Consider the following 25,650-nt stretch of genomic DNA (forward strand, 5'->3'; position numbering starts at 1 on the left):
AACCCGATTTGCTCCACCAATAGCTGCCTGGCACTGTGCTGCCTGATTACCTCCCATATCTGTTACCACCCCCAGATCCTTCTCCCGTGTGACACGCTCCAAAATTACCCCTTGCATCCTGTAATCTCTATTTTCATTGTTCTTTCCCATCCCCAACACCTCACACTTGCTCAGGTTAAATTACATCTGCCAATCTTTAACCAAATCTATGCAAGTATCAATACTCTCTTGTATCTGTTCACCACCCCACTCTACTATCCACCTCACCTCCAAGATTTGTGTCATCTATAAATTTGGAAAGCTTACTCTTTACCCCATTATCCAAATCGTTGATGTAAATAATGAATAGTAATCGTCCGAGTTCTGATCCCTGGGGTACACCGCCACTTACATCCTCCCAGCAAGACATCCTCCTGCTCACAGCCATTCTTTGCTTCCTATCACTAAGCCAGTTTGCAATCCAATTAGCTACTTGCCCAGCCACTCCACAAGCCCTCACCTTGGCTAACAACCTCCGATGTGGTACCTTATCAAATGCCTTCTTCAAGCCTAGATATACCATGTTCACTGCCTTTCTCTCATCCACCCAATCAGACACTGCTTCATAGAACTCTACCAGATTTGTTAAACAGGAACTATCTTTGGTAAACCCATGCTGACTACCTTTAATTAGTTTGTATTTATTTAAATAGTTCCTGATCTGGTCCTTAATTAATGTCTCCAACACCTTCCCCACAACTGAAGTCAAACTAACAGGTCTACAGTTTCCCAATTCTTCTCTGGATCCTTTCTTAAATAATGGTGTTAAATTTGCTACTCTCCAATCCTCCAGTCCTAACTCCAAGGAACTATTGAAAATATCCGTTAACATCTCGCTTACCTGCTCAGCCACTTCCCTCAATAATCTCAGGTGCATATTATCTGGACCCGGAGCCTTATCTACTCTTAGATTACCTAGCTGTTCCTTTACTTCCTCCACTCCAACCTGGATCTTCTGTAAAAGCCCTTCCTCACCTCCTTTATAGATACTCTCAGCTATTGGCAATTCTCGTGACTGTTCTTGTGTAAAAGTTGAAGAAAAAGACCTGTTTAATAAGCCTGCCGTCTCACTTTCATCACGAACCACTCTCCCAGTGCTATTCCTCAATGGGCCCACACTGGTCCTAACCTGTTCTTTTCCCCGATATACTTAAAGAAAGCCTTCCTATTATGTTTAATATTCTTAGCCATGTCCTTCTCCTACTCTCTTTTTGCTTACCAAGTTATTTTCTTCACTTGCCTCTGTTTACTCCGAAAATGATATAAATCTAACTCCAGTCCTGTTATTTTAAACCTAATAAATACCTTCTGCTTCTCCTTAATCACATTCCTTATCTCACTGCTCAACCACCCTGGTCTCTTTCTGTTTCTAGCTTTACACCTCATTGGAATGTACTTCCTCTGCACTCTACATATTTGCTCCTTGAAGGTTTCCCATTTCTCTGCTGCTGATTGTCCTGTTGTTAGCTTCTCCCAATCTACATCACCCAATTCTCTCCTCATACCCTCAAAGTTTGCCTTCCTGAAATCTAATCGCCTTTCCACACCATCCTAAACTCTAACCCTTAACAGAATCTTTGCACACACAATGTTATGGTCACTTGCTCCTAAATGCTCCCCAACCTCCACCTCCTCCACCATATTGGGATCGTTACTTAAAAGAAGGTCGAACACTGCACTCCCCCTCGTGGGCTTATCTACAAACTGGGTTAAAAATCAATCTTGGAATAAAACTAGGAAATCCACATCTGCTCTGCCCTTTCCCTGTTCCTCGACCCAATCTATCCCTGGCAAGTTAAAATCCCCCATAATCAATAATCTTCCTTGACCACATGCCCTTTTGAATTATTGATTGAACTAAAGCAAGAGGTTACTAAAGTTAGGAACACAGTCTAGATAATGAATTACCCTGTACAAGGGTATTTTATCATTGCAAGTTTCACTCTGACTTTCGTTAATTTTCATAAAGAATTTGACATGATTTTATTGCATGTTTTTGACATACACCTGCTCCCAACAGAAGCAACCAAAGGGGGGGGAGGGGGTTTAGGGGTGGAGAGTAGGAGGGGTGAGAGGGGAGTGGTTTGTTAACATCCTTATTGTTTATCGGCCACAATTATTCCCATGTTTGGGGGTTGGCTGGTAGTGGGGCAACTTAGCTAAATATAGCATAACAATTGTGCATTTTGTGAGGAAAGCACCAAATTTGGCACACTAGTAGTCTATCATATTATGAACAGATTTGGATATTGGGCCATCTCAAAATTTTTGATGACAGTGGAAAATGGCTGCCACAGCCATCAGCGGCTGAATTTGAGATGGCCCAATATCCAAATCTGTTCATAATATGATAGGCTACTAGTGTGCCAAATTTGGTGCTTTCCTCACAAAATGCACAATTGTTATGCTAAGTTGCCCCACAATGGGAGAAACTTGGCCCAAGTCTTTCATGAACCGGCTGGCCAGGCCTGACGTTTGACGAAGGTTAAGACAAGAATTTGTAATTTGTTCATGGTGCCACCGATAGCTCAACTACTCTCCGTGAAGGACACTGTGCGGTCTTTAAAGTCCACCAACTAATGCTGGCAGATGGGACACCAGTTTCATATCCATCTGAGAAATGGCACATATTGATGAATCACCCGGCCTGTGAAACACCGGGATGATGGGACGACAGCTGGGTCAGAATTCAAACCCAGGCGAGTCAGCTAAGAGGAGAGTGTGCAAAGCTCGAGGCCATCCTGGCAACCCCCCCCCCCCCCCCCGTGTTAATATTTTTGTCATCCCATTATCATTGGATGGAATTGACCAATTAATTTGTGGTTAGAATAATTTTGACGAAAAATATAACTTGGATGACATAGAGGCTGGAGTAGGGATTGTAGGAAGATGTATCAACAACCTAAAGTACGCTGATGATACCACTACGTTGGCAGAAAGTAAAGGGGACTTGATGAAACTGCTGCAGACAGTGAAGAAGGAAAGTGAACGAGATGGTCTTCATTTAAACCTCCAAAATATTAAAATCTTGTGAACTGAGAAGATCGACGTGTTGAGAAGGGGTGAGTTCCATTACCAATCAGCTTGTGGAGCCCTCGCCAAGTGGCTCACTTGAATATTTCATAAGATGTTTGATCGGGTCATTGAAATGGTCAGATCGTACATGACATAATAAGAGGTTAGATCAGTTTGGTATTGAGAGTTACATCAATATTAATGAATGCATGATGAGCTGGAACTGACGAGGTGGAACCGAGAGTGACATCAGCGGGCTGTTGAGTGAGTGGAGCAGGAGACGCCATTTAAAATGGTTGAGCTGAAGAAACTACGTGTGGGCTGACTTTGATACACAACATATTGGCGACGAGGATGGGATAATTCTTGCTATTGCACCACCTGCTGCATTCTTTCCATGTCCGGGTGAGCCTTCCTTACCTTTTACCTCATTGGATGCTCGTGTTCGAGAACTTCATGCTGGCGGTAAGTGGCAACACCCTTTCTGATGCGAGGAAGCACACATTGCTTATACACTGCCTTGGAACTGAAGGGCAGCGTTTATTCTATACCCTCCCAGTTGATGGGGACACGTACTCTGCCACTGTCAGTGCATTAACAGCTTTCATGTCAACATTAACATGTCGACGTCCTTTCAGGATGTAAATACAATACCAACATGACCTGCACACCCAAAATTTTCACATGCTCGACAGGTATGCCAAGAGAGTACTCATTATTATTGTGGATCTGCAATGCACTTAGCCAATTACCCCCAGATGCCCTGCAAAAGATGTAAATTGCAGGCAGTGTGGCAAAAGTGGACATTTTGCTGAAGTACGTCGCAGTAAAGACCACAAATACCAAGTGCGGGAAGTGACTGTGCCAGATGTGACTGTTTTAATCATAAAAAACACAAACCTCTGAACAAATTAGAGGGAACCTATTTTGTGATGCTCGTCCTTGCACACCTGATGGATAGGCATGCTCAACTAAATTGCTGGTGGACACAGGTTCAATCGTTTCCACACTTCCAGAGTCTACCATCCATCTATCCATTGGGACCATACTCTGTGCAGAGCATTAGTGCTGCCTAAGCAGTCTCCTTGGCTATTGGGCACAATCCTGGATGGGTCACCACTCCGATACAGGATACCAGCAAGCTGGCACTCATTTTGCCGACCTCGGAAGGATGACAGGCTGAGTCGATCCCACCTGGTATTAATTCAACAGCTGAGTGGGATTTGAACTCAGGACCCTCAGATCCCAAGCCCACCACCCTAACCATTAAGCCAACACCAGGCATAGTCTACCTACCCGGAGCATTTCAAGAATGCACTTCTTACAGAACCAAAATTACACTTGGTGACTTACCTAAAAAAAGATATATCTCTGTTGTTGGTTGTCTTCAAGTACAGGTGCGACACAACCATGTTTCTGTGCCTGCTGATTTCTTCATTGTGCCTTCTGGAACACCTATACTCGGCATGGACCTCTTCACTGCTCTCGGACTGAACATTGTCAATGGATGTGCTACTCCTGCATCGGTGCTAAGTACCTCTGTGCATCAAACACATCGGCTTGGCAGACATCTAATCCTAACGTTACTGGAACTCTAGGCCACGCAAAAGGATTTGTACACAGAATGAAGATAAGGCCCGATGTGGTGCCAATCCAACAGAAGCTTCACCGTTTACCTTTTGCTGTCTGTGATGCTGTCTCGCAACAAGTGAAAACGCTTGAAGAAGCGGGTATCATTGAGAGAATTGACTCTTTCAAATGGGTTTCACCTATTGTCAGTATGCCGAAGAAAACAGGAGGTTTACGACTGTACGTGGATCTTCGTGACCCCAATAAGGAGATCATAATAGACAGTCATCCACTCCCACATATTGAGGAGGTATGCGCAAAACTTTAGGGAGTGAGAATATTCTCTATTCTTGATTTCAGAGTGTATAGCATCAAGTGCCCTTGCATGAGGAAAGCAGAGACGTTACGGCTTTCATAACACACGAGGGACTTTTCAGTTTTTGCCGTGTTCCTTATGGTCTTGCTTCTGCACCCAGTGCATTCAAGCGAATGATGTCACAGATGCTAGCTGGCCAGGAGAGCATCCAGTGTTGCCGAGATGGCATTGTGTATGCTTCGTCTCCTGAGAAACATGAGGAACGTCTTCAAGCTGTTTTAAATCGTATTGATCAAGCTAGCTTAAAACTGCATCATGAAAAATGTCATTTCAGGAAGGCTGAACTTTCTTTTCTGGGTCAAGTGATCTCAGAAAAAGCCATGAGCCCAAACACCGAACATGTGGTGGCAGTAACACAAGCACCACCCCCACAGGATGCATCTGCTCTGCGTTCTTTTCTGGGTTTGACTTCTTAGTACTCCAAATTCATTCCAAATTATTTGTGCAGCAGTCGTGGAGCCACTTCGTGCCTTACTGCGCAAGGATGCTGACTTCTCCTGGACCGAGGCTGTGCACTCTCAATTTGAAAGGGTAAAAAATTGATTGCTAACAGCCCTGCATTTGCTTTGTTTGACCCTACTCTGACCACCATTGTGACCATAGACGCATCTGATTATGGACTTGGAGCAGTGCTCACTCAACTTTATGAGGACTCTACAGAGGAATCAGTAGCATTTGCCTCATGAACGCTCACAGAATGCGAACACAACTACTCTACAGTAGAGAAGGAAGCACTCGCCTGTGTCTGGGTAACTGAGAAATGGCGTATTTACATGTGGGGTCGGAAATTTATCCTGCGTACAGACCACAGTCCACTGACCACATTACTGTCTTCGAAAGGTCTTGGTCAAGCTGGAATGAGAATTGCACGTTGGTCTGCAGGCTTACTGTCGTTTAACGATGAAATTGTGAACAAACCTGGCCATAAAAATGTGACTGCAGACTGTTCATCACGGCTACCACTCCCTATGACAGAGTCTTACCACAAACCGGATGTAGAAATGGTGGCTTTAGTGTCCAGTGACTGCGCTGCTGTACCTGTGGAACAATTCAAGGAAACTTGCAATGGATGCCGTATTCTACAGAAGGTGTGAGGATATGTCTCCAGAAGATGGCCTTGCACTGCGAAGGGCTTTGACCCAAATGTACTTCCCTACTTTTGCATTCGGAATGAACTGGCTGTACAGGACGATTACTTGATCACCGTGTGGTAGTGCCGACAGAACTCCAACCCAAGTTAATCCAGCTTGCCCATGATACCCATCAAGGTATTGTAAGGACGAAACAAAGGCTGCGTGACCTCTACTGGTGGCCAGAGATGGATTCCCAAGTGGAAGTTGCTGTAAAGTCATGGATTACTTGCCAAAAGCATGACAAAACAGCTGTCACTCGGGTTCCACCTTTGCAGCCAGTTCTGCTCTCTAATGCTGCTTGGGAAAAGCTTGCCATCGATATAGTGGGACCACTTGATACCGGCCAAATGGACTGTCGCGATGCCATTACCTTAATTGATTACTTCAGCAAATTGCCAGAAGTACCCTTTACATCCCAAGTAACATCTGCTTCAGTTATCAAGTTCCTGACTACAGTATTCAATCGTGAATGAAATCCCCGGGAACTTATCTCTGACAATGGATCTCAGTTTGTTTCAACTGAGTTTGAAACATTCCTGCAGGAAAGAAACATCAAACACTGCTGTCATTCTATATATTACCCACAAGCCAATGGGGAGATAGAACGCTTCAACAGAGTGTTTAAGGACTGTTAACATCCTGCAAATCTCGAAGGGAAGCCCTGGAAAGCATTTGTACCCGACTTCTTGTAAACGTATCGAGTTACAAGACATGCAACAACTCATCAGACCCCTGCTGAACTTCTACATGGACGTATATTGCACAGCAAGTTGCACATTGGGGATACCTGCTGCAGGACTAAAGGATGTGAGACGCTGTGTTCAACAGAAACAAGAGAAGTCTAAATGATACACAGACAAGCATCGGGGAGCGAAACCTTCAACCTTCCAATGTGGTTCTTTCATGCGAGTTCGGAAACCTGGACTTCACCAGAAAGGCCAAAACAAGTTTACCCAAGCCCTCAAGATCAGTGAACAGAGAGGTCCTGCTACCTTCAGACTCTCTGATGGGAAAGTGTGGAATGCAATATTCATCTAGCACCTGCAATTCAGATCTCAAATGGACTTTCTGCTGGAAGTACGACAGGTACTGAGGACTATAGGGCACATAGCTCTATCCAACAAATGCCTCCACAAGTTTTTACCCCAGGTGTTCATCGTGGGATGAGATATCGTCGAACCCCTGAATGGACCAAGAACTTTGTCATGTGACATGTCATCTTGAATTACATGCTTACTATTGGGTTTTTTTTTGGGGGGGGGAGGGGGGCTCATTGCAAGTTGTTATTTTCACGAAAAAGGAATATGCGGTACTGGCAGTTACATGAATATTAATGACTGCATGATGAACCCGAACTGACTAGGTGTAACCAAGAGTGACATCAGCGGGCTGTTGAGCGAGTGAAGCAGGAGACACCGTTAAAAACAGTTGAGTTTAAGATCCTTCATGTGGGCTGACTTTGCTACACACCAAATCAGGTCAATATAATATGTAACTCAATCATTCTCCTGATAACGGACATTTGGAAACCATGCCTCGCCATTTGAAATTCCTAAAAACATACTTTACTTCTGTGTGGGTGTCAGGGGGGGGGCATAATTAACTTGAGGTCAGTGTATCTGATTTAACGTCGGTGAAGCCTTGGACGATGTGTGCGATGCATCTATTAAATACGTCACTGGGATTCACTGGAAGCCATTTTCTAACCTTTTATACTCGTTTACCATCAAAATGCGACATTTGTATCAATAGTCATTCAGAGAATACTACTCAATTATTTTCCTGATGACAGATTTGGAAACAGTGCCTGAGGGGGGGGGGGGTTGATCATGCACGTCATAAAAACCCCTTGGGGAGGGGGCAAGTTAATAATATTTATGTCCGGAAGGTGTGTCCCATGAAAGCCATGACAACCTATAATACTCCTCAACATGGAGTTTGTGGAAGGTGCAACCCGCTCCCTCCCCCTCTGCCCCTTGAAGATAGGGGGAAGTTAAATCGCTAAAACCTCATCGTGTGACCCTTAGTCCTCCTGTCAAGTTTGGTTGTGATTGGATAAGTAACCACCGAATGTATCGCGGTCAGACAGACCGACCGTCAATGACCAGGGTAAAAGTTATCTAAGAGTTGACGTGAAAGTATAAATACAAACTTTTTTAAAATTCCAAATACTAATACCTGTACACAGTGACTTGTAGCTATGAAGTGTGAAGCCCTGGAACCTGTGGAATATTTGACACAACCCTCAATGATATAATGCAGTGTTTACACTGGGAATTCTGGGATACAGTCAGGGTCAGATCCACCATCTTTGTTTCCAGATGTTTGCAACATGAGCTGACCAAGTGCGCACACCAAGCGCAAAACATGTATTTATTATAATGCCGAAAGTAAACTTCTGCATTCCAAACTGTGTTGCAACAACCATGAGAACTCATTGCATTTTTATGAGTTCCCAACCAATCCTAAGAGGTAGTGGTTATGGGTGGGCTTGATCTGAAATGTAACCATACAGATGAAGTTGAAATGGATGAGCATGTGCACTTTGCTGGAGGAATCAAATCCGATATGATCAACAACCTGCATATATATATATATATATATATATATATATATATATATATATATATATATATATATATATATATATATATATATATATATATTTCCATGGTCGAATGAATAGCCTAAATTAGTGGAGGAATGCAACTAAAAAATGTCCAACCCTTATGGTGAAGCAAATCTCTCACGCTTTGAAAGCAGGCAGAGATTGAATCCACCATCCAAAACATTTTCCAGTCAAATGTGCTCTCACTCTGAAACATCATGCGATTCAATTATTGAGCACAGTTATGTAACAACAACAACAACAACAACAACAACAACAATTTTAGTATTTAAATTTTAGTGTAAAGGTATTTTGCTTTCTTATTTTGGTCAATTTTGAAAACTCAACTCAGGTCAGGTATGGGAACATGTACTGGAGCAGAGCATCACTGCGTTGACTTTCCGCTGGTAATCCAGGGGCCTTTGTCTGGCCATCCCCCAGGCAAATGCCTGGCCCATCCCCATCTCCTTGAGATGCTGATCAACCTGCTGCAACCATGAGGCACATGGTCGGCCCATTGGCCTCCTCCACCCACGAGGCTCCCTTGCTGAGAGAATATAGTGAGCAGGATCAGCATCAAGAAAACGAGCCACATGTCCCTACAGACCGCAGCTGATGTTCACGGCCTATGCGGGTAACAAATCTCATTTGAGTCTTTCTCAGCAACGGCTCGTTGGACACAAAGTCTGACCAGCGATAGCCAAGGATTCTCTGGAGACCTGGTACTAAAACAATGAAGTCTCCATCTCAGATCTCTGGTGAAAGTCTAAGTCTCACATCCATAGAGCAGGATTGGAAGCACCAAGGACCTGAAGACTCGGACTTTCGTCTTCCTGCACAGGTATCGACAGCACCACACCCCATGATCCAGTGAATCCAAGACTCCTCAGGCCCGACCCAGACATCTATTGACCTCTGGCTCACAGCCAGCAGAGACATGAATATCACAGCCAAGGTAAGTGAATCTCTCAGTGACCTCAACATCCTCGCCACAAGCAGGTACAGACAAGATAGCACCATTCAATGTGTCAATGAAATCCTGGATCTTAGTTTTCACCAAGGAAACCCGTAATCCCAGTGGATTTGACTCCTCATTCAGCACCACGAGGGCCCCCAAAAGGATATCCAGAGTCTCCTCAAAGATGACTGCATCATTTGCGAAATCAAGGTCAAAGATCTTGACATTCCCAAACGATGCACCGCAACTTGATCTCTCTGACATCCTCCCCAGAATCCAGTCCATACAAGTGCTGAAAAGTGTGGGGGGCAGTACACACTCTGACGAACTCCAGTAACAAATGGAAATAAGTCGGAGACGGTATCACCACATCTCACACCACTCTCATTTCCACAGTATAGTTCAGACGTCAGATTGAAGGTTTTTGTGGCACCCCACGAAGCCCAAGAATCCTCCAGAGGGCATCCCGATTCACTGAATCGAACGCTTTACAGAGATCAACATAGGCTGCAAGCAGCCCCTGCCGAAACTCTCATCTGCGTTCAGTGAGGACCTGGAGGGAAAGTATATGGTCAATTGTTGACCTCATTGGTGTGAAGCCTGACTGCTCTGGAAGTTGGTGCTCAAGCAGATGGTGGCGAACCCTATCAAGAATTATCCGAACAAAGACCTTGCCCGGCACTGAGAGCAGCTTCACCACTTGGTAGTTGTTGCAGTCCTGGCGATCACCCATCCCTTTCCAGAGAGGGACAACAAGGCCCCTCTTCCTGTCATTTGGAATGATGCCTGTGTTCCAGGCAGAGCACAGAACTGCATGCAACGACATGAGTACAGCGTTTCCACCAGCCTTGAGAAGTTCAGCATGGATGCCACAGATCCCTGCAGCTTTACCCCTTTTCAGCTGGCTCACCGCAGCCTGTGTTTCCACAAACGAAGGTGGACCACAGTTGATTGTAGGGTCAGCAACAGGGATAGTCACACTCTTGACATCCAACTTGACAGCTGGCAATCACTTCAGTCTCCTCTGCCAAGAGCCTATCACCCACTGCTCTCACTGCAGTACACTGAGGGACGGGCTTGGAGGAACACAATGCACGAATTCCCATGCAAGGAGGACGAGAATCATTTCACCACAGGTGATGCTCTACCCCCTCACACATTCCTCGCACATAGGCCTCCTTGTCCACCCTTACCACACATACAGTTTTACACCTCAGCTCACTGAACAGCTCAGCTCTGCCATTCAGCCTGGCCCTGTGACTCTGGTCAATGGTATCCAGTATCCCCTGAGAGACAAAATTCTTCTTCACCCAACATTGAGCTCCAAGACATCCACCGGCAACATCAAGGACGGTGGGGTTGAAGGCACTCCACAACTCTTCAGGATTCCCCAAAGCAGCCAGACCCCCATAAATCCCCACTCAGCCTGTTCACAAACTCCTCAGCTACTCTCTCATCATTGAGCTTTCCAACATCCAGCCTAGGCTGGGATGGTACCATTCTCACGGATTTAATCTGCAACTTCAGAGTTGTTACAACAAGCCGGTGGTCGGTATTGAGGAACTGAGCACTCCGGTAGACCCTGCAGTTCTGGATCATCCTCCAGCGACCATCAACGAGGACATGGTCAATCTCCTTTTCCACACCGCCAGCATTAGAATACCAAGTCTTGCAATAAGGCTGTGGGTGCTGAAACCATAAACCAGCCAGCCTGAGTCCATGACTTCTTGCAAAGTCAAGGAACTTAGTGCTATTCTGGTTCACAGTTCCAGTCACATGGGGACCAACACACACCTCATAACCGTCCCTATCAGTTCCAGTCGATGCATTGAAATCCCCCAAGACTAGAAGAGTATTTCACCTGGGGCACTGATGAACCACAGACTCTAACACGGCATAGAATGCGTCTTTCACGGTGAGGTCACTTGCCTCAGTCGGAGCATACACAGAGACCAGGGAAATGACACCAAAGGAGTGACGAATCCTTTGTCTCATAATATGCTCGTTGACCGGTGTTACCTCAATTATCATTGGAGTCAGCTTATTGGACACAGCTACAGGACACTCCTTGGACATGGTAACCATCAGAGTGACCAGACCAATAGTAGGTGTAACCACCCACCATAATCTCGCCACTATCCGGTCTCCGAACCTCAGTGAGTGCTGCAATACCGATGTTCAAATGCTTGAATTCAGATAACAGAGACAGGTGATCATCCTTTCTTTGAGATGGGACATTCTAGGCACCCACCCGAAAGGACTGCCTAAGGTTAACCCAAGGAGACCGCCGTCTGGTGGACGACACCTCAGCACCACTCCGCAATACACCACTACAATCTGAACCTGGAAATTCACCCCGTGGTTTTCCTCTTATCATCAAGGAATGGGGGTCCCAAAGGCTTTGCCCCCATCCCATCATCCGGTGAGCTGCTCTGTGGAGGGCAGCTGCACAGAAGGTACTCCCACCGAGTGGTTTTTTGGACTATGCAGGTATTGACTATGCTTCTTGATAACTCAGCCAACGTATAATCTTGTATTTATGATTTATAATATCTCCTGCATTCCCACTACACATGATTCTTTTGTTTACATGACATGACACTACACATGATCCCTGGTAAATTTATGGTAAAAGTTAATAACCCATGAACTTTTTAACCCGACGAGGATACTTTTCATCTGGTATCACTGCACTATAGATTTCAATAACTCCATTATTATTTTAGCAAGAACTTGGAAATTGAGAGCATTGACTTTCATCATCATCATCATCATCATCATCATCATCATCACCATCACCATCATATCATCATCATATCACCATCATCATCAACAACAACTGTGAATTTATTAAGTTAGGCAGCCAAACTGCACGAAATTTTCTGCACTTATCTGATCTTTGCTCATCCAAAAGATAAAATTATGCATGGTTGTTGCTGCTGTTGTTGTTGTTGTTGTTGTTGACGGCCAGTACAAATAATGTGTAAATAGTGTGGGGAAAAAAAATTGGCATTTACCTTTGGAGCAACCTGGTTTTGGACTCCGATTTACTGGTGGAGAATCCCCTACAACACAACCATCTTCGCATATCATCCGGCTGGTTCTTGGCAATCACCAAACACGGTAAAATATCACCATTGCTATCTCTCTCTAAAGAAAAAAAAAATCTTATTCCTGCCACATTTAAACAAGCTGACTGTGGATGCATCCCACAATTCCTTGCGGTAAACATGTTTTGATGTCAATCGACCTGGGCACTATCCCGCCAGCTTGATTATATACTTCATCTCACAACGGGCCCTACAGCTGGGATCAACACAGAGTAGATCAGGTCTTGGTAGATCAGGTAGTGCAGGTACTTCCCGCACAATGAATTGGTGTATGAGAGGGTGCAACAGGCTAAGAATGACCTTTGCTACACTGACGACAGCATTTTATCGAAGAGTAATTCTTGTTATACATATGGGCTATTACAATATCATGGCTCGAGAAGACGGTGGTGGTGTGAAGTTCACTTGTTTTACACATAACATGAAACTCCTGATTTGTAATGTTCATGTGTGTGCACAGGATACATCTTGCTTTTTCAACAAAATTATTTTTGTACACAGATTCAAGGCTCATGGAGGAGTGATAAAAGAACAGAACAGAACAGGTAGAACACAGTAGTGGAAAGCAGGAAACAACCCAAACAGCAAGGTAGAGGGACACAACAAAGGGACACTTGGAGGAAGAATGAGAGTCAGGGGTTGAGGGAGGAGGACACAGAGGATGAACAAGTTGGTTCCAAGTTCAAAAACAGCAAGAAGGATGCTGAGAGAATAGGAAAGGAAAAGTGGGGATGCAATAGCAATGGAACAGAAACCAGAAAGGTGGTGGGGATTGGGATATGGAGAGGAAGGGGCAGGAGGTGGGGAAGTTAATAACCTGGAAAGAAATGGATGGACAAAGGGAGGTTTAACGCAAGTAGAAAATATCCTGAGTATGGATGGAGAATGACCCGGGGCAGAGGTGAACATTAATCTTGAAGCCCTGGAGGGAAGATTGAGAATTAACAGACCAAGTAAGTTGGTTTCACAGGTGGGATAAAAGAGGAATAAATGAGTGGAGGTGAACAGTGAGTCTGGATGTGGGGAGTTTCACCATGCAGAAGTGGGTTACTGACATAACGCATACCCATTGGAGAAACTGGATGGAGTGGAGGGAGGGGTGAGATAAAACATGGAAATCTGTCCAATGTAAAGAATGAGCTTTCAAACTTGTCTTCCTCCTCTAAAACCTGGTGGTGCATTGTCAAGTCTGTCTCTGGAGTATGCTCCCCTCCCATCCCTTCCCTCACTTCAAATGGCACTTATTCCTTCAAAGGACCCCATTTTATTCCTAATCTTCATAAATTATCTCACTGACTCTGGAAAATCCTCTTTATCTCTTTGCTGATGACTCCACTCTCTGCCGTGACATCCCTCATCGTTCTGGCAGGCAGGGATAGCAGTCTCTTCCCTGTCGTCAGAACTTCACAAAATCACAAACTGTACAGTGGGCAAGTATATTGAATATGTCTTTCAATCTTAGGAATCCGTATATATATCTATCTATCTATCTATCTCTATCTCTATCTCTATCTCTATCTCTATCTCTATCTCTATCTCTATCTCTATCTCTATCTCTCTCTCTCTCTCTCTCTCTCTCTCTCTCTCTCTCTCTCTCTCTCTCTCTCTCTCTCTCTCTCTCTCTCTCTCTCTCTCTCTCTCTCTCTCTCTCTCTCTCTCTCTCTCTCTCTCTCTCTCTCTCTCTCTCTCTCTCTCTCTCTCTCTCTCTCTCTCTCTCTCTCTCTCTCTCTCTCTCTCTCTCTCTCTCTCTCTCTCTCTCTCTCTCTCTCTCTCTCTCTCTCTCTCTCTCTCTCTCTCTCTCTCTCTCTATCTCTATGTCTATCTCTATCTCTATCTCTATCTCTATCTCTCTCTCTATCTCTCTATCTCTATCTCTATCTCTATCTCTCTCTCTCTCTCTCTCTCTCTCTCTCTCTCTCTCTCTCTCTCTCCAAAAGGACTGTCCTGCAAACCCTCCCATCTACTTTTTCTCAACAACCCCCTCAAAGAGGTTCAGTTCTGTTCTATTCTTGCATATGGCAGCTTGGCTGCCAGGTAGCTGTCATTTCTTGGAAGCAGGGCTGTGCCGCTGATGCTGTGCCCCTCTACTAGTACACTGGTACTCATTTCACCGACATTTGAAGGATGCCACGAGTCAACCCCACCTGGTGTTAATTCAGCATCCAACGGGGCTCAAACTCAGGACCCTAATATCCTAAGACAGCCACCCTGGCCAGTAAGCCATCACCAGACTTATGAAGGCATTCAGTCCCTCAAACTCTTGGGTCTCACTCCCGCCATGATATCTCTTCGGCAAGCCTCATTTCAAAGGTAGCCTCCAAAGTCAAATGCCGAATGGGCATCCTTCATCGTGCAAAGTCCTTCTTTGGCACACCTGAGCTCCTATCCACCAACAAGGCTTTCATCCACAGCTTGATGGAGTACTGCACTCCCCTGCCTCACATCTTGCTCAGCTTGATGGAGTGGAAACTACAAGGGCACTCGGTAGAGCACACACCTCCACCACGTAATGCCTGATCCATGAGAACATATCGGTCGCAATACATTTTTGAACTATAATGTTATGTATCGTTTGTGGCGCTATCTCTCAATGGTAAAGAATCACTAGAAAATTAAATAATTCTCGTATCTAGATCCGGATCTTCACCAAAATTGAATCAATTTTTCCTTGTCACAGACCCAACATGTTGTTGTTGTTCGTCTTTCGGCTGCTCCCGTTAGGGGTCGCCACAGCGGATCATCCATTATGATCCGCATACTGATTTGGCACAGGTTTTACGCCGGATGCCCTTCCTGACGCAATCCTGGTCGCCTCTTACGACACAGGGATATGGATTGGGTTTCCTCATGATTCCGGGCTGCCATACACCCTCTCATAGCGCGGCCGAGTGCAGAGCTCCCGTCCTCAAGCGATCCTCCAACCCCAGTTAGAATAGGTGTATCATATCCCTGAGTCGTAAGAGGCGACCAGGTTTGCGTCAAGAAGGGCATCCGGCATAAAACCTGTGCCAAATCAGTATGCGGATCATAACAAATGATCCGCTGTGGCGACCCCTAACTGGAGAAGCCAAAAGAAGAAGAAGAAGAAGAAGAAGAAGAAGAAGAAGATCATTTTTGGCCCTACCTCTCAATAGTGAAGAATCACTTTAAAAATTATAGTAGCCGGATCCAGATCCAGATCTTCAACAAAATCTAATCAGTTCGTCCTTGTCACACACCGAACCTGTCCACAAAATTTCATCCAGACTCGTCCACAACTTTTTGACATATGCTGTACACAAACAAACAAACAAACAGACAAACAAGCAGTCATAGACTGGTACTTACGAAATCGTCAACTTGACCTCTGACCTTGTCTAATAAAAGCTGTCTCTAGAGAAGGTAGCGACGCAAACCAGAAGTTTCTACGATGATTCTGTACCAAACCATCAAAAATCGAATGTTTGACCTTACTGTGACCTTGACCTTTGACCGAATTTTGACCAAAATCTAATCAGCGCTAGCCATCACCCTCCTGAATCACGTGCTGTAATTTGACATTGGTAGCTTCTTCCGTTCTCGAGTTATCGTGCCTACAAACAAACACACAAACACACACACAAACACACAAACAAACAAACAGATGATGGAAGTCATCAATATACTTACGAAATCTTTAGATTTCGTAAGTAACAAACAGACAGAAAGGGATGAAAACAGTAACCTCCTTCACCTTCAGTGGCGGAGGTAACAAAAGCTTTCAATATCATTGGAATCTCTCGCGATGAAGCTGAGTCTATGGGCCTCTGCCCACTTCATCATCGCCAACAGGTCGGTGCTCTGTCTTCTTCTGCCTCATTTCTCGTTTTGCACCTCTGCCCTCTCCATGTTTTGTCCCCGTAGGTGTGTGCATGACGCACATGGTCCACCAGCAACCCCCTCCTCGTGAAACGACCAAATCTAGGATCATTGCTCACATCCACTCATTTGTGCCTCTCCCCCCCACATGTGGAATGAACTTCCACATCCTCTTAAATCTCATTCTTCCCTCCCGTTCTTCAAGACAGCTGTTCACTACCATCTCAAGTCATCCCTCATCTGAAAGCATGATCTTTTCTCGACCCGTTAGACCACCCCCACCCCTCCCAAAATTTTGCTTATGTATCCATATTGTCCACCTCTTCTGTTCTCCCCTACCCCTCATCGTTACCCGCATCCCTTGTTTGTCCGTCTCCATCTACTTTCTCCCTCCGCCCTGCTGTTGGCATTTCCCCCTTTCTCCTGCTGTGTCCTGATCTGTTCTGTGTCCTAGCTCTTCCACAAGCCTTGACCGTGTATAAAAAAGAAAAACAAGATACAAGACCAGAAGTGACACAGTAGAAGATAGAGGCCACCAACTTCTCTGCGATGTGGGAGTAACAAGTCCAGAGATTCAGCTTTGTCGCAAGGGACTCCAATGATTTTGACGGCCTTGGTCTCCACTTCGGTCTCAAATTATTGAACAACACAATGCTTTGATATCTTCTCGAAATATACTCGAGAGCAATGATTGACACAAATAAACCAAGTAGGGATGAGACGAGGGTGAATAGTGGGACAGTGAAGTGCTGAAGCGCACAGGTATGTACTGTAAGTGGTTGCTTTACACTTGTGCTACTTACGAGAGCTACATCACCACTCCATCATAGAGCTGAAAAGTAAGGAATGGGGCTAAATTTTGGTTGACCATGAAAAATGTGGGTTATAGCTTCATCGCTTGTGCCATTACACCAAAATCAATGTGAATGGTCTCATCTTGCATAATCCCGGTTGCAGAAGAGATACTACTAACAGGTGGGTGACGGACAATGGGAATTCTGGTTATTTTCTTCCCACCTGTAAAAAATTATCTTCTTGGAAACATCCGCTTCATAGGAATTCCTGAAAATTGCTCAACAAATTGGTGTCCTGCATTTTACACTTCCTTGTCTTATCAACCAAAAGTTTCTCTCGAAACCAATACCTGTACTCGGCTATCGCATTAATAAAACCTTTCAAAACTGAATTTCAAATAAGATAACAAAGAGTAATGTGATGTCCAACTGCTTATAGTTACCTGCTGATTGTTGGTTGGGGTGTAGAATTTGGAGGGTTTGAGGTGCTGCTATGGACTGGAACCATGGCAATTCTAGTTTCACTTGCGTTGCTGAATGACGTGTTAGATGAGGATGTGATAGGTATCTGGAGAGAGGGCAAAGATTCTGTGTTCCTCTCTGTCTTCACCGAGAGGCCACTTTCAGTTGATTGGGACCACAACTTTCCTTCCTGTGGGTTAGGAATTGGTCAATCTTAACATTCTCCATGTACCACAACCACTGCAGCAATCAAATGCACATGAAGAGGCAAACATTGTGGCTACCAATGGTGGTGACCTCTGCTGACATTTTAATTTTAAAATTAAAATGTCAGCAGTTATGGCTTTCAGATTTTAACATACTCACCAAAGTTTGCTTCTTGTCGCATGTCTGCCTGGCTTTCGTCGTTTCATCTTCTGGACGGCGCCAACGAAAGAATACTCGCAACGACTGCCAACGTCGAAGCTTGTGTCGCACATTCCCCTCCCTCACAACATTTTCATCAGGCCTGGAGCTCGTCACCGATGACAAAGAAGACCCACAATTTTCAGCTTTAGCAGACCCTGCTTTGCTCTTGATACGGCTGCTGAACTTGCGCTGGAAGTGAGCTCCGAAGCCTAAAGAACCCGTAGTACGTGGTGGAGGCTCGGCTGGTTCATCTTGCTCTGCACCGGTGCTGACAGATCCTTGTAAAATGGCAGGCAAAACCAAAGGCTCTACAGGAGTAGTTGAGGATGAAGTGCTGCGATCAGAAGCATCAACAAGCCTTCTCGGACAATCGCTCTGCGATGCATAAGGTTTGAGCATAGGCTCTTTTGTTGGCGGTTCTTTCTGGTCAACCACTTCAGCATAGATTGAAAACTCATCATTAACCAAAGGCTGGACAAGACCAGAAGCACCAGGTTTTCCTAATGAGGACTTTGCTGTTTTTGAAGCAATAGGGGCATGCTGTTCAACGCCAGAATACAAATTACCTTTCCGACCTAAGGTCTCATACACATGTTCAGGGCTAGTGCTATCGTAATCATCTTTGTCAGTCAGTGCAAGATAATCTAAAACTGGTTCTTCACTGCAGTCTGTGGTATTGTCACCGCAAGAATTGACCATATTGTCATAGGCACCAGTCTGAGGTGTTACATTAACTTCTGTCATCTTCCCCTTCTCATTGGTTTTCTTTTTGCGACTCTGTGCATACAGAGGCTCGACAGAAAGTTCCACAGGAAATGGTGGCACACCACCATTGGTACCACTGCCGCCACCAATGTCAAAAAATCTCATTTCTGCCTTTTCCTGTGGTCCCAGGCAGGGGACTCTCGAGTTCAAACCCTCCATGACTTTGGACCCAGAACCATCAGCAGTACAACAAATAAGTGAAAAACTGGTGGATTCAAGATTGTCTTCAGAACCAAAGGCACCTTTTTTCACAGACCCTGTCTTAGACGAACTGCTAAACAGCTCAACGACAGCTTTACGGCTGGCTTCACGCACCTCCACAGGCCCTTGGACCACGGCGCACTGAAACCCACCGCTCTCTTCTTCAAGATTCACTGTTGTGTAAGCTTTGTTGTCAGTGATGATGTTGTTTAGAACATGTGCATTGGGAGTTACCTCACAACGCTGGACCTTCATTTCTATTGGCCCTGCACATGGCTGAGCACTACCAAACACCGGCGGGTGAGGCGGTGGCCCAGCACCATGCAATTCTTCACCGCTAAAAGAGTCACGCGAGTCAGAATGTGACAAAAGCTCCACATCATCAGAAACGCTACTTGGGAGCCGGGCCTGAATGGCGTTCGAGCTTGCCTTGCCAGCTGCAGTTCCTGCTCGCCAGCACTTGCTGCCATGACGCTCGTCTGAGTCAACGCCACTGTCTCCACTGCATTGACCAACTGCGCAATTGTCTGACACCGGAGAATCACTTTCCGGTTGTATTCCCACTTCAGATTTCACAAAACTAACATTTTCACTTTCAATCTTCCACCAGCTCTGTTCATCCTCTGGTAAAGTCAAGTCATCTTTTCTAACCCCACCACCAATGTCTCCACCCCCAACAAAGCCAACATGGAGAGAGGGCCCGGCAGCAATACCATTATGGCTTTCATGGTCCGCTGAAGAATTTGTTCTGTCCTCATTTACAAGATACTTATCACCACCGATGCTGTTACAATTTTGCTTCATGCCTTTGGTGTCAACTTCATTGACTATTTGGCTGTTGTTATTGTTATAAGCTTGTGTTACACCAGTGGCTTTACTTTTGGGATGAACTCCCTTCAGCTGATTGTCTAAGCCTCCGCATGCCAGCTTTGCTGGAATTGTTGGTTTCTTGGGCAATGGAGGCTTCACACGTTTGTTCACTGCGTTCTCCAGTCTTCTCCCCTCCATCTCAGTTTTGCCACATTGCCCCGGTAGAGTCATGCAGTTGTCGTTCTCCACCTGCACACAGTGACACGTTACATCAATTCAATTGAAGAACTTACTATTGCAAAATTTCTGCTCTCAACCAAGACCTATGATTACCTTTTTGGAACTACATGGTTAATTTAGTGTTACTTATTACTGACTTGATAATGGATGGTTAGTTCAAGTTAGATTTTAGTGTTGATTGATTGTGGTATGCATACTCTGTGAAAAAGCTCAACTTACTTTCTCACCAGATTGTAATGATCGAACACATTCTGTGTTATACATTTCATGAGATTATACGCGTTGCTCCCTGGCTGTCGTCTCTTCTGATTTGACAGATCATAATCCCACCCAGGTGATGGTATGTCTGTTTACATCGTGAAGTCCATCCACCACAGCCTCTGCTCTGCAATAAACTCTCCTCACCCCCAGGAATACCTCTGGCTTTGCATTACTCTCCACTACCACTTGATGTTGAACTACATATCTCATCCACTGAGTAATGAGGCTCGACTCCATATACAAGTCTTTCTGTGAGCATGAACCACCTCCGAACTATCCATCCAAGTTTTCTCAACATCATGTAGGGAAATTTCAACTGCAGACATGACAGTTGGCATGAAGTTGGATCTTCAACAACTCACCATGGCATTGCTGTAAAGACTATTAATGAGTTTGTCTGACCCAATCTGTAAATTTCCCAACATGAATCTTTGCAAATGGTATTTCCTTCCTCGTGGACCTGGTCCAACTTGACATTGAACCTTTCCTGTTCCTCTGCCCTACTTGGCCATTGACCATGTTCTTGATGAAAATCCAGATCTCTCTGGTTGCATTCGAAGGCAGCCTCACTGCTTCACAGTCATGCAGTTGACTCTGAATGACTGGCAGGAAGTGCAATCTGCCCTGTGTCTAAAAGACTAGTATTCAATCTCGTGTGCATCCGATATTGCCTCCACTTACAAGTGCTTGCATAACAGTCTCGCTTGTGGTCTCGCATGTGTTTATCACAGACTCTTATGATACACAAAGCAGTAGCCATAAAGCATCTTGCTTTCTCAATATAGAAGACCAACATGATGGAGAGCATAGAAAGCCAAAATGATTTAAGTCATTTTGCAAAGACCACAACAAGTGTTTGTCCATCCCTAAGTAAGTCCAAAAACATAATCAGGACAATCTTAAGTGGGAGTTCTGGGTCCAAATCCCTGATACCTTTGCCATTGTTTCCTAATGTTTTTGGAATTCATGAAAAAAGTGCATTTCTGTCAACTAATGCAATTGTCCTGCATAGAGTACATGTACAATCTCCTCCATGAGCTGTGGATCAGTGTAGAAAAAAAAGAAAGGTCTGGTGGCATATTGGTAAATCTGTCACCAGTGTACACTCCTCCTCATCACAAGTAGCTTCATTGCAGACTCTGCTTGCAACAAGGCAGAATATCTGAACTAAACCTATGTTTGAATGCAAAGCTCATGTACCCAACCAATCCCTCTCCCGATGGCATCCAACTTGGACTATGTATTCAGCCAGCTTGTAGCTTTCAATGGTACCCTTTCACCTTCTCTCCGAGTAGAAGCTGCATGGTGTCCCCAGGCAGCACTTTGGGGCGATTTTCTCATAAACATAAAGGACCACTTTCTAATGCTCTAGAAAACCTTTCTCTATCTGAAGACTAATTTGTAAACCTTTTAAAATATTTTTTCCACTTTTAGGACACATATTATGCTCGTTTGCACCACACCTTCAGAGCCAACATTAGTAAACAGACCAGCCGTGATGTTACATTTCCACCCACTCGAGAACTGTCATGAGCAGGTCACAAAGTTACTGTAGACCCGCTCAGATACCCATGGGGCCGAAAGGGATTTTACCGAGTAACTGGTGGAGTAACAATGTTGACATCAACACACTCAAGTAGTTGGAGGAGGAAAGCAGAACCAAAATTGTGCGGCACTTGCCTTGAGATAAGACTCAAGTGCAGGCCCTGGCTGCACGGTGGTCCAATGAGTATGTTCTTGCAGGCATAATGAGAGCGTTGATGCAAAAGTTATGTAAACTGTATGTGTAAAAGGGTGGAGTGCAAAGTTAATGTGTGTCGATGTCAGGTCGATGCGCACTGAATCAATGTAAGTAACTGGTTGAGAAAGACGTAAGTTAATTTGACAAGCTGACATTCTCTCACCTTCCCCCTCCATTTTATGCTTCTTGACCCCAATTATTTCCCCCTTGTATACTTGTCAAGGGTATGCACATGGCATAGACCATACTTTTCCCCTAAGCACAGGGATGAAAAGTGCAAAAGATGCACTGAGGAAAAGGAGTGTGAGAGAGTGCTAAGAGGTTGAGAGAAAAGACTGAGATGGGGGTGCTGAGGAAAAATAAGGAAGAGAGTGCTGAGAGGCATCTCTCTACACATCCTGCTTTGTTACTCTATTGACCTCTACTGATTATTTGTGCCAGCAATGTCTAGGTGAGCCTGTACTTGTGCAGGGCAAGGGGGTGGTGAGGACGGTCAGATCAGTCTGAGTCGTCTAAGCTCTAAGTAATCCGCCGAGCCGAGCGTTCATCATTTCTGTCCTTTATTCCCTCCTTCCTTCCCAATTCTGTTAATCTCTCGCTGCTTTCCTAAATTGTATGTTTGCACCTCAACCAGCCCCTGGTAATCCCAGTGTTGTGTTTTTCTTATGTATGGCTTGTAACCCTACAATGGATGATGATAGGTTTGCTATATTATTTTTAGATCCTCGTGGAGGATCTCAAAGCCTTACTCACGTTGTTGTTCTTCTTCTTCTTCTTGTGGACTTTTTTGTTTCACAGCCCACAGTTTTCATCGAAACTTCCTGAAACTTGGCATATATATGTAGAAATTCCCTGCGCAGACAGTAACCGTCTCCGATTTTGAAAATTCCTCCTAGAAAAAAAGTTACGTCAACATATCTCCGCTAATGGAAATCGCCTAGAAAATTATCTCTGAAACTATGCAAGCTTTTTGACTTCTGTTTGCGGGAATCGAACAGGGCATTAGCAGAAATGAATTACCGCACATATGATACATCACTATGACGTCATATCAATTTTTATGACGTCATTCCTATTTTTTGACATTTTTTGTTTCACAACCCAGAGTTTTCATCGGATCTTCGTGAAACTTGCCATGTATATGCAGAAAGCCCACGCGCAGGCAGTAACCATCTCCGATTTTGGAAATTCTTCCTAGAAAAAAAGTTGACGTAATAATATCGCCGCTCATGGAAATCGCCTATTCCATTATCTCCGAAACTAGGCAAGCTGTTTGAATTTTGTTTACAGGAATCAAGCAGGGCATTGGCACAGATAATTTATCGCAAACCTGATAATACATCACAATGACGTCATATTCGTTTTTATGACGTCATCATTAAGAGGACGAGGATCTTAGCTCATTTGAGCTTGTTATGTACGTCGTGTGTCCCATCATAGGCTTTGTGCCAAGAGGGGTTATGGATTGATTTTTGTTTATTCATAATATACACAGTGGTATTTATTATTCTTGTGTTCATTATTTAATTCAAATTATTACATATTTAAATTGGTTGTGGGAAAATGCTTGCTTTGCTACCATCTGGGTAATTGAAAGGAAACAAAAGGAACTAGAATGGCACTCGGTAGAACGTATACCTCCGCCAGACTGAACAGTTTATGTTTTGTATCCCACTGATAGGCCGGATCTACATCCGGACCTGAACCAAATTCTAATTGGCTTGTTGTTGTCACCTACCCAACTCATCCACCAAGTTTTGTCATAACCAGCCAACAATTTTTTGAGATATCCTGCAACATATCGTTTTTGGAACCCCACCTCTCAATGGTGAAGAATCAATTAAAAAATTCTAGTGCCGTATCCGCATCCGGAACCGGATGTTCACCAAAATCAAATCAATTTGTCCTGGTCACACACTCAACCTGCCCACCAAGTTTTGTCCGAATCTGTACATAACGTTTTGACATGTACTTCTCACAAACAGATGGAAAAACAGAAAACCAAACAGGGGTGAAAACACAACCTCCGTCGACTATCGGTGGCAGAGGTAAATATGTGGGAAATGTTATTATACTTGTCTCAACCACTCGAGGCCTTAGCCTTTGAGGACGTGGAGAAAGACCCGTTCCCGGATGATAATATATTTGTTTATTTCAATTAACTTGTGAAAATGTCGGTCTTGCATTGCGTGGAGAATTCATGTCCTGTACCTGAACACGTGCGAGTCTTTTGGTGTCATCTACCCATGTTCATATTGACTGTGTTTAAGTGCGTTGTTTTAATCTACATACACATGCAGCTCTTTTGGTATGTGCTCATGCACGTAATCTTTGACATGAACAACTTATTAAGCATCAAGTACGTTGAACCTTTCTTAGAGTTTGTGAATGATGACACTTCCACCGAAATGGAATCTGAACATGACAGAGCTTCGCCCGAGGCAGGACCTTCAGCATCTGTTACGTCCACACAATCAACACGGGCCAGGGTAGATTATTACATTCGGGGCCATCTACTTATTACATATGCTAAAACAAAATGTCAGGACTTTCAACCTCCCACCACCCCACCCCCATGTCACACACACCTGTCCTTTTCAATCGATCTGCATGTTTCCTCAACCTCCATCCCATTTTCATGCCAACCACTTACCCGTCATTGTCTCCCCTGATCCACCCACTCGTCTTCTATTTGTCAATTAAAAAATTTCCAAGCAATTAAAGGACGAATTGTCTCAAAAAAATTAAATAAGCTAAATGGTCACCCACACTCATCCATCGTGGGCCCCCAAATGACTGCAGGCAATGACATTAATGAACCATTTTTAGCAGATTTATTTTATTTTTTTGCAATATGAAGCTGTGCCTACGTTGTTTATTTTCAGGTGCAAGGCAGCCTATAATGACGCATCCCTTAGTGACATATATGCAGGAATCGGATGAAAAACATCTTGCATAGAGCAAAAGAGAGTAATGATGCGACTTAGAAATTAAGGCCATCAGAGAGAGTGAGCTTGACATGAACTTGGGGCACAGCAAAGGTGGGCCAAGATAATGGTCACAGCATGATAGGCTATAGCCAATGCTGTCACTGGAGTGCAACGATGGACCAAAATGCAATGGAAAAGGCAGAGTACATGGCAAAGTGTCAGTTTGTTGGATCTGCATTCTGTTTTTCAGCACATTTCTTTTTTTTCAACTTGCCATGCACTGAGCACCATTATTTATTTGTTGAACATAATGGAGCTTCATACGGCGGCGAAGATCCCACAGTGTCCTTTGCGAAGAGTAGGTGAACTACTGCTGGCACCCTGAATAAATTC

At 44.4% G+C, this 25,650-nt stretch overlaps 1 protein-coding gene across 10 annotated transcripts in view; it reads right to left on the minus strand.

The window, feature by feature from the left end:
* The window catches only part of LOC147027856 (uncharacterized), a 143,590-nt gene that overhangs the window by 41,658 nt on the left and 76,282 nt on the right, over positions 1–25,650 (minus strand). For 6 of the 10 annotated variants that reach the window (XM_085877543.1, XM_085877549.1, XM_085877542.1 and 3 more), the window contains 3 exons: positions 18,268–20,334; positions 17,883–18,091; positions 12,716–12,778 (listed from right to left, as the gene is read on the minus strand). In XM_085877543.1, the coding sequence (XP_085733669.1) occupies positions 12,716–12,778; positions 17,883–18,091; positions 18,268–20,316 (2,321 nt within the window). In that variant the 5' untranslated portion in view covers positions 20,317–20,334. The remainder of the gene's footprint in view (positions 1–12,715; positions 12,779–17,882; positions 18,092–18,267; positions 20,335–25,650) is intronic. The other 4 variants (XM_085877551.1, XM_085877548.1, XM_085877552.1 and 1 more) reach the window with 2 other exon arrangements.

The sequence above is a fragment of the Eptatretus burgeri genome, chromosome 4 (assembly GCF_056783735.1).
Source record: "Eptatretus burgeri isolate ZD-2024b chromosome 4, Ebu_testis_v1, whole genome shotgun sequence".
NCBI lineage: Eukaryota > Metazoa > Chordata > Myxini > Myxiniformes > Myxinidae > Eptatretus > Eptatretus burgeri.